The 9,286-nt window shown below is 30.7% G+C and overlaps 2 protein-coding genes across 3 annotated transcripts; one reads left to right on the forward strand and one right to left on the reverse strand.

Annotated features, from left to right (window-relative positions):
* Positions 1 to 955: 955 nt before the first annotated feature.
* On the reverse strand, positions 956 to 2,515 carry LOC119674281 (putative uncharacterized protein DDB_G0289263). Its single transcript, XM_038085413.1, has 2 exons — positions 2,185 to 2,515; positions 956 to 2,055 (listed from the first exon to the last, which is right to left on the reverse strand). The coding sequence occupies exons 1-2, from the start codon at positions 2,513 to 2,515 to the stop codon at positions 956 to 958; spliced, it is 1,431 nt and encodes a 476-aa protein (XP_037941341.1).
* A 297-nt stretch (positions 2,516 to 2,812) lies between these two features.
* Positions 2,813 to 5,035, forward strand: LOC119685912. 2 transcript variants are annotated; one of them, XM_038100319.1, is made up of 5 exons: positions 2,813 to 2,907; positions 4,002 to 4,087; positions 4,173 to 4,417; positions 4,480 to 4,578; positions 4,647 to 5,035. In XM_038100319.1, exons 3-5 carry the CDS (start codon positions 4,194 to 4,196, stop codon positions 5,011 to 5,013), a joined length of 690 nt encoding a protein of 229 aa, XP_037956247.1. In that variant the 5' UTR covers positions 2,813 to 2,907; positions 4,002 to 4,087; positions 4,173 to 4,193; the 3' UTR covers positions 5,014 to 5,035. The 2 variants fall into 2 exon arrangements, with proteins under 2 accessions (XP_037956247.1, XP_037956248.1); XM_038100320.1 differs by lacking the exon at positions 2,813 to 2,907 and having other exon boundaries at positions 3,953 to 4,087.
* Positions 5,036 to 9,286: the final 4,251 nt, after the last annotated feature.

Consider the following 9,286-nt stretch of genomic DNA (forward strand, 5'->3'; position numbering starts at 1 on the left):
GCCATTTGTGCGAAGTATACATCATTTTGTAGTCAGTTTGTGCAAATGGAAATTATGAAATATTTTCTGTTGTTAATCTTTAGCGTCGAAATATTGACAGGTTTTTTTTATAATAGATTTAATTTATTTGAAATATATTTAATGTCTTTGGCACTTCTTTTAATCAGAGTTCTTTTATTAAACGAATAATTGATTTTTTACAGCACACAATTTCGCAATCACTTAAAAATCTAAGCTAATGTTTTTAATATAATAAAGTCCTTCAAAGCAGTCTGAAAGTGTAATGTAAACGGAACTGTATTGTATATTGTGTCAAATACATTTACATTTTTATTTGTCATGCGCAATGTAAAGGTAACTGTCACATGTACAGTACGTATAATAATTTGATATGACTATAAAATGCTGTTTACACCAGCGCATTTCTATTGCTTGAACACGAATTCTTTCATTTGAATAAGGTTTTAGTGTCTTAATCAGAGACCGAGAATAAATTGAAAACTACCAAGAAAAAGTAGTCTCAATTCGTATTTAAGTAAATAATTATAATTTTAACAATAATCTCCTTGCATATAATGCATACTTTGTATATATTCACCTTTTACCTACTATATGGTATATTTCACCTTTTAAAATGAAACTCAAAAAATAATAATTAAATCTGCTATATGTAATGTTTTTTAAAAATAATTATTATTTGCGTTTTAATTAATCACGCATAGATATCTCGTACATTCAGATTTTTATTTTATTTAATAATTATTATTCGTGCCTTTAAGATGAAAAACGTAAAAATAACTGTTATTATTTGCAATCAAAAATAAAACTCCTGTGATTGTTTATAATTATAACTTCAAAATAAACAGCAAATATATATTTAAACATATCCATAATTAAAAACTCAAAAAATATACATACATATATACAGTAATAGTAAAAATATATTGCAAAAATATTAAAAAATAGAACCTAAGAGATTAGAATTTTTCTCAAGTAAACGATCATAGTTTCCATATCGTTTTCTTAATCTATAAGATCGGGGTTTTTTTAGGCTCGTTTTTTTGTCGGCATTGTTATTAGTGTTCGCATTATTATTGTTCCCATTGTTATTGTTTCCATTATTATTGTTTCCATTATTATTGTTTCCATTATTATTGTTCCCATTATTATTGTTTCCATTACTATTGTTTCTATTACTATTGTTTCCATTATTGTTATTACCATTTCCATTATTATTATAATTATTATTATTATTATTAGCATTATTGTTATTGGCACTATTATTATTGTTATTATTGGCATTGTTATTATTATTATTGTTCGAGTTAACTGGTGGTTTATGATGGCAACCTCCAGAACTTGTTGCTCCACTTATGCCATTAGCATTAACTATACTTCCTACGTTAGATTTGCCATTTTGAAGAGTTGAGAGGCAGCATGCAGCAGGCGGTGCTGCATCGTTGAAGTTACCCCCATATTGATTATTTGAACTATCCGTAACTCTCATATCTGATTTACTATCATCCAATGCTCTAGTAACAGCTACATTTGCCATTTGTGTGTCATGTTCATTTTGAGCAGCTTGAGCAACCGCTTCATCAAGTACATGTTTACAACTTTCGATTTGATCTCTCCATTGTGAAACGGCTTCTTGTGCCTGTTGCATAAAATCATTACGCGCTTGGTATATGGCATCATAATCGCCTTTAACCGGTGCACCCCATTCATTTATAATGAACGGTTGTTGTGGCGTTTGCACATGTTTTGGCACATAACCTGATGGGCATGGTTTACCTTGTGGTGGATTACTTTGTTTACCACTATCTGGATTGCCACCACTATTCGGCTCCTGTGTGGGTTCAGTTCCATTGTTATTTGAACCACCACTTCCATTACCTGTGTTCGTATTATCTCCCGTCTTACTACCACTGCAAACTACCACCTTTGTGTTAGCTTCATTACTACCATCAGGTGCTCCACTTCCACCACTTGGAGTATTATCTGCACCACCTCCACCGCTTCCGCCGCCACCGCCACCCCCACCTCCACTACCACCTCCACCACTTGTGCCGCCACCGCCACCGCCACAACCACTACTACTACCACCACCACCACCATCACTACTACCACCACCACCACCACCACCACTACTACCACCACCACCACCACCACCACTACTACTACCACCACCACCACCCCCACCTCCACTATCGTTACCCAATTCCTTCTCTAAGTCCTCGATATCTTTTAAGACACTCGTTGCATGTTCTTTTAATGTTTTGATTATATTTGATAAACGTTCCGAAGCTTCCCGAGCTTCTTTGGCTATCGCACTACCATCGTTATGTTGAAGCTCTTGTAAATCGATTTGAATTGGTGGCAATATCTCATTTTCTTCTCTCTTTTCTACATCACTATTAAGACCATTTTTGTCTTCCATCGCTAATATAGGTGTATCTCTATTTTCATTTTCAGATTCACTAGCAGATAAATCATTTCCATTTAGTTCTTCCATCCCATCACCATAGAAACTTAAATCTTGGTCGAATGGTTCAAGAAAATAAAAAGAATTTCTATTACCTTCAAATAAAACGGCTTCAGAGATGTGATTTTTCGTAACCCACGTGATTATTATTAAAGTGAACAGTACTACGTGAAGGCATAAAGCACGAAATTGCATCTTACGAATTTAGCATCTTTTAGAAGGTTTCTAAATGCAGGACACATTTAAAGCAACTTTTTAATTTACATTCCGAAAATTAAATAATAAAAAAATTGTAAGAATTTATTTGACAGCTGTTAGGTAAAATTTTAATGTCATTCGACCTTATTTAAAAAAATTAAAATATTTTTTTTTTTTATCATAGTTATATTATTTGTAAAACGCTCTATTGGATCTCAATTCAAGTAAGTATATTTTACTCAAATCAAGTAAGTTATGATGTTAGGATTCCCTAACTTTCTTCCTTACGTTCCCTAAAACGTATATATTTAAAAACTTCTCAAATCATTGATATTAAGGATAAGCTTCATACTTAACTTACACTTTTATGATCTCAGAAGATTAAATCTGGGAAGTGTTTACCTGTTGCACAATGAGCCATTATTAAACTTTCTTTAAGTTACATTACCATCTAAAAGAGAATAGAACAATGTTTATTAATTAGTTGTAAAGTTGTATATTAGATGTGGATATATTTTTTAGATCGAAATGCTATTTAACTTACTGTTTAGGTATATTCCTCTTTTTTAATATATTCTGCCATGGTGAGCCTCAAATACTCCCTAAATTCGTATGCTATCTGAAGCTATATGCCTGATTTCGTTCTAAGAGTAGCATTCGATTATATGTTCGGTACTTCTGAACGATGACTAATCTGAGAATTGCATTTGAGGGCTTGTCTGACAACGCAGGAACTTGAATTTAACAGCGTAAACTATTTGCTTTTCATTACTTCGTTTCTGCTGCTTATTTTCATGTTCAAATCATTTAATATGTTATTATAATATATATTTCAGTTACTCACACCAAGAGAGAGATAGAGAGAGAGAGAGAGAGAGAGAGAGAGAATGAGTAAGAACTAATGACGTTCAATCTAGATTTACTCTCGATCTAACAAATTTTGTCATCTAATCAAACATTTTTTTTAGTCGTATTAGTAAATATTAACATTTTACACAAATATATATATTAAATCAAATTACACTTTATTGGTCAAATCATATTAATATCTAGAGTGTTATATATAGGTTCCCTATATATCCAAATAAATTAAGTACAACTGTTTTAGTTTAAATACTCAATCTAGTAGCTTAATATAAGTTTTCAAATCGTTTATATATTAATAAAAAAGCAATAATTAAATAAAAAAAATGTTTAGCTTTTATTTTTTCAAATATAAATATATTCAATAGTAAAAACTTAATATATAAACAAAATTGCAGTATATTTTATTTATTAGATTATAAAAATCTTGAGCTTATACTTCTTCATATTGCAGATTCATCGGTACCATAAATCCGGGTATTTAAGAAATTTAACTAAATTTAGGGATCGCCTGAAAGGCATTTCAACAATCTTCTAAAGGTATTGAGGAACTATATTATATTACTATGTTATTTTTTATACAAATATAATAGTTTTAATTTTAATATAATTTTATTTGTCTTAGATTTTAACAAGTTTGACAATTATGGTAGACCCAGAAGAAAATTCTGAGATAGTGGACGTGGCAGCTTTAGCTGAAGAGGCTATAAGAAAACATTTCGAATTAGAGGAACAGATATTGAAAAAACTATTGCAACTGGAAAGGGATTATAGAGATCATTATGCTATGCATTTAAAGGAAATGCAATTTCAGGATAGTATGTTAACTATCATGTCGGGTATAACAAAGGAATTTCTTGAAGCCAACAAGTAAACATTAATCATGACATCTTTAACATAATTGTACCTACTAAAATATATAAAAATTTTAGAAATGGCCCATGTTGTGATATAACTGCTGTATATGCCGATACTACAGACGACGGAATGGATGAATACAGTAAATGTTTAGAAAAATTACGTACTTCCTGGTAAATTTACAAGTATATATTTATCGATAATTATAACTAATGAAACCAATATACTTTACCATTTTAAGTTGTCGTTTGATGCAATCTATCAAGAATTTGAGAACTTTATGTCTTGAATTTACTGATTTATATGGGTGCTTAAATTTGGATACAAAAAGTCCATTTATCGAAGGCGATCATATACATAAGCCAATTGCGTATTTCGTTGAGGTGGTCGATCATATTTTCAGATTCTTTTATGCACGGACACTAAAGTTACAAGTGAGTACACATCAAATGGATCCAGAACGTTTGGAGTGCTTAGCAAAACATAAGATATTACTTCAGAAGAACGATGATTTTAATGAATATTTCAACACAGAACTTGGTTATTGTAAATGCCTAGAACCATTACTACCCTGTCCACATGAAAATAAGCTGAACTATCCTGTTTAATTGTAATTTATTTTATTTTCTAATGATTATGTTGATGATTGTGTAATAAAAATAAAATTCATAAAAATTGTGTTTTAAGTCGTATTGAAAATAATAGTTAGTGTATCTTGTCACCTTCTGGCAAGAGTTGTTTACGAATGTAGGTGATGTTATCTAATCCAGCTTAATGTAATCGTCTCACTTAATTTAGCTTACTTTAATACTAAAATATTTGCATATAGTAGAACATGTAGTATGAAACGAAGGCAGAAATATACACACAATGAATATTAACTTATATATCTAGAAGTGGCTAGGTATATTTTCACACTGGTATTCTTGCGAATGGTGAAACCACAACATTCCTTGCCGCTAATAATAATATAATAATAATAAAAATAAATTATTAAAAGAAAAAAGAATATTTTTCGTATACTGAAAAATACAAATATGGTTGTACTGTAAAAAAGTTCTCAATAGGCCCCCGCCTAATAACTCGCAGAAAGAATAAATCCTTTTCCATGCGATAGAAACCATTGTAGTTCAATTGAGTTCAAAGTGCTTAACAGTTAATTCCATTAAATCCTAACTGCTGTTCTACCCATCTGCTGATGTACTCTATCTGTTTTCTACCCCAACGCTCACATAAACTTAAATCCAATCGATCTTTAAATATTGTAAGATTTTCACAAAATAAAAATCATAAAATATTATAATTAATTATTAATAATTGCATAGAAATTATTAAAATAATAAAAAAGTACAATAGAGGCGGAGAGTCGCTCAGGAGTAGAAACATTGTGATCTTAATAGTACCCACTTATCTGCCAAAAATGTGAGTTCCGAAGTACATTGTTCATCTAACATATAATAATAATAAACTTAATATAAAAAAATGTTTTGGTAGCTTTAAATTGTACTTATTAATCATTTCTTATTAAAAACAAGTTTCTAAAATACCTTACAGAGTTTCGATTAAAAAAAAACCCGAATCTAGTATGTTGATGACTTTCTAAAATTTTAATGTTGATGTTTGAGTTTATCATTATTTTGAGGCTAGTTGAGTCAGTGCACTTGAGCACTTTTACTATCTATTAACTGCGAATTCTTAACCTCTCTTTAGGCCTTGATTGGATTATTGTATATCACTTCATCAGACTAAGCAATAACTGACCTCATAAATTATTTTAGGGCTCTATCCTAATGTATTTTTTGATCGGGTCAGTCTTGAGGTCCCCGAGTATGTCATTCGTCCTAATGTACCATGGTACCTTGAAAAGTCTTATCAGAGTCTGGATTTCTGCAATTCTAACTGGCGAATAGTAGTATTTGAGGCCTTGCTGAACGCTACACATCCATATAGAAGTGACTGTCGAATTATTTGGTTATAGGTATATCAGCTTTCTGTTCTTAGCATTCAGATTTTCATTTTTGCATAGCGGTTGGAGGCGATGAAGAATTTTGGTACACCTAATTCTTTTCAGTGGAACATGTTTAAGCCATGTGAATCGCTTGCCCACCATTGATGTTGATGTATTGATGTTTTTTTAAGAAGGATATTTTTACATTCAAGAATGTGAGGATGTTTTTTATGCTTATGGATCTTATATTTACAACTCTTTTACTGACTTCATATTTGATCAAAAGAATGTATCGAAGTCCTTCATAAAATTAGTGTGCATATGTAGGTATTGCTACCATATTTAACCTACTTACCACTTTCATTTTAAATAAATATGACGTTTGCAACTTATGGGGCTTTTCTTAACAGTTTTCTTAGAAAATTGTTTGCCTGCATTTTTATCGTAAATTGCATACAATCATTCACTTCCTTCCTCACTCCTCAACTAGAACGTGTACAATTAGGTTAATTTTACTTTACTATGCACTATACTCTGTGCACTATACACTATGCACTATACACTATGCACGTCAGGCGTAGCTTTACTACTCAAATGGATTTTCCTTGAACGGTATTATTGGCCCATGGCCACATGGTTTTTTTAATAGACAACTATTCTAATAGTTTCCTAAATATTTTGTTAGTAATTTTAAATGTAGTATGCATTGTTTTTGTTACGGTATCACATCTCTTACTGCCTTGAGGTGGAATAGAGCAATTCCACTTTATTAAAACCAGTGGTGTAGTTAGCAATTGCATTTATAGGACGTAAATGACATGAATGTTTTAATTCTTCAAGGTGTCAGAGATATTCAAATTACGATGTACCACAGTACCAATCGCTGTCGTTATGCCGTTGCACAGCAATGCCTCCCACTAGCGCATGCGCCAAATGCCGCTGCAAAGTAACTCAAATTAAAATATGCTATTTTCCATAGAAACGGTGGATATAAGTATCAATTTCATTTCGACCATCGAGTCTAAAGGACGTTTGAATAAATTTATAAATATTTAGTTTTCTTTTAATTACCGGACGCCACTCTCTGGCGGACGTGTCTGCATAGACTTTGCAATATCAAAGAAAATTTTTTAATAAAGTTAAATCAATTCTGTGAAAATACTATTGTGTTTTAAACAACCGAAAACTGGATGCAGTAATCCCAAACGAAAAATTCACTAAACAATTTTATTGATATTTTAAGTTCAAAAGGATTTTTTTTCGACTTATTGTGTAAATTTTATTTCAAAATTTCCATCTTTGGTTAACTGTTTTCGGAGTATCAGATTTTCGGTCGAAAATTGCGTTTATAATTGTGTTTTATTTAAAAACGACAATTTCAAATCGAAGAATAGCTTAAACTTCTTAAATGTTAAAACGAAAAAAACAAAAATTTTAATTATTTTCGTTGAAAATTGTAAGAAAATACATTTTTCTCTGTTTCCAAACTGTTATGTACTTTGTGAACAACACAACAACAAACATGTGTGATAAAAAAATAATATTGATTTTATTTTATTATAACGGTTCCTATAATTGGAATAGAAAACTTTAAACAAAGAAATTGTTACAAAAAATATTAAAAGAGCGGAAGAGAGCAGGAGCACTACAAGGTAAGCAAATAACCATTAATAAAATATATTTTTTCGGCTTTCCTAAATCCTTTAGAATATCCTTTAGAAAATTCTTTAGAATGGTAAATAATTTACTTCACGCTTATTTACTTCATCTTTTTGTTTTTACACGCTTTCTTTGTCTTTGTCTTTGTCTTTGTCTTTGGCTATGTTCTTTGTTTGCAAATATTGATTTTTGCCAGACACTTTTATGCGTTTGTTGGCCAGACGACAAATAGCATCGTGTAGTTTGGGGCAAGGGAATGACTTGTACGATTTTACGTCCTTCCACAGTTGACGTCAAAATTAAAAGATGACTAATATTAAATTACATTTTATTAATAGAAAAATAAAAAATCGAATTTAGTATTAAATAAAAATAAATATTAATCATAAAAAGTCAATATATAACAAATATAGTTACTGATATTATAAAAAAATGAATTTCGGCACTTATTAGATATATAATATATTCCTAAAAATGTTTTATAGGCAGCCTGTATAAACTACGGCTATTGCTAAATCTTACAAAATGGTTTCTGTGATTCAAAAACCTATAAGGAAAGGGAGGGGTGGGCTAACATAACGATGTCATAAAGTAATACAATAACTATAGTTATTACAATTGTAATTCGTCACCTATTTGTTCTATTGTGTCCTTTCCAGATAAAGTCTGCGAAGCAACCTATATAAATTGAGGTTATTAATATATCTTATAACGCGTTTTGATAAAAAAAATGCCTATGATGGCACATAATGGTAATAATGAAATGCTATGCCAGTGTTTAGTTTTTGAAAGCCTTAACAATTATTGCCACTATTGATTAGTAAATATTGATATAATATATAGAAGAGATCTCGTTAAAGTCATTTCAAAATTAAAGTCACATGAAATCTCTTTGTCGGGCCAAAATATTGACTAGGAATATTATTTGAACGTTATACAACGTTTTCGTAAATCTATTTGCAAAAAGAAGCCAAAATAATGGACAGACAATTTCTAATTTATGCATAATGATAATGCAGCATTTCACACGGCATTAGGTTTGAGAGACCACACATTTTGCGAAAGATTCAATTTACATCGTTCCACAACCATCATATTTGACTGATAGTTTCATGTGATTTCTGACTATCTGCTAAGCTCCAAATAATGCTCCAAAGACAGCTCCGCAGACACCGTTTTGAGGAAATAAAACTGAATCACTTTCCTTCTTCACTATACTATATGCCAATATAGCTAAGTTCTTAAGATATTAGACATTAAAATTCCAACTTTTA

This window comes from Teleopsis dalmanni, chromosome 2 (genome assembly GCF_002237135.1).
Source record: "Teleopsis dalmanni isolate 2A chromosome 2, ASM223713v2, whole genome shotgun sequence".
In the NCBI taxonomy this organism is placed as follows: Eukaryota; Metazoa; Arthropoda; class Insecta; order Diptera; family Diopsidae; genus Teleopsis; species Teleopsis dalmanni.

Excerpts from the sequence above, each read along its gene's own strand:
- LOC119674281 (XM_038085413.1), bottom strand. The coding sequence starts at position 2,515 with ATGGAAGAACTAAATGGAAATGATTTATCTGCTAGTGAATCTGAAAAT. Across the intron at positions 2,056-2,184 it reads AGGTGGGGGTGGTGGTGGTG|GTGGTAGTGGAGGTGGGGGT; the intron begins GTAGTAGTAGTG and ends CAAGTGGTGGAG.
- LOC119685912 (XM_038100319.1), top strand. The coding sequence starts at position 4,194 with ATGGTAGACCCAGAAGAAAATTCTGAGATAGTGGACGTGGCAGCTTTA. Across the intron at positions 4,418-4,479 it reads GAATTTCTTGAAGCCAACAA|AAATGGCCCATGTTGTGATA; the intron begins GTAAACATTAAT and ends TAAAAATTTTAG. Across the intron at positions 4,579-4,646 it reads GAAAAATTACGTACTTCCTG|TTGTCGTTTGATGCAATCTA; the intron begins GTAAATTTACAA and ends TACCATTTTAAG.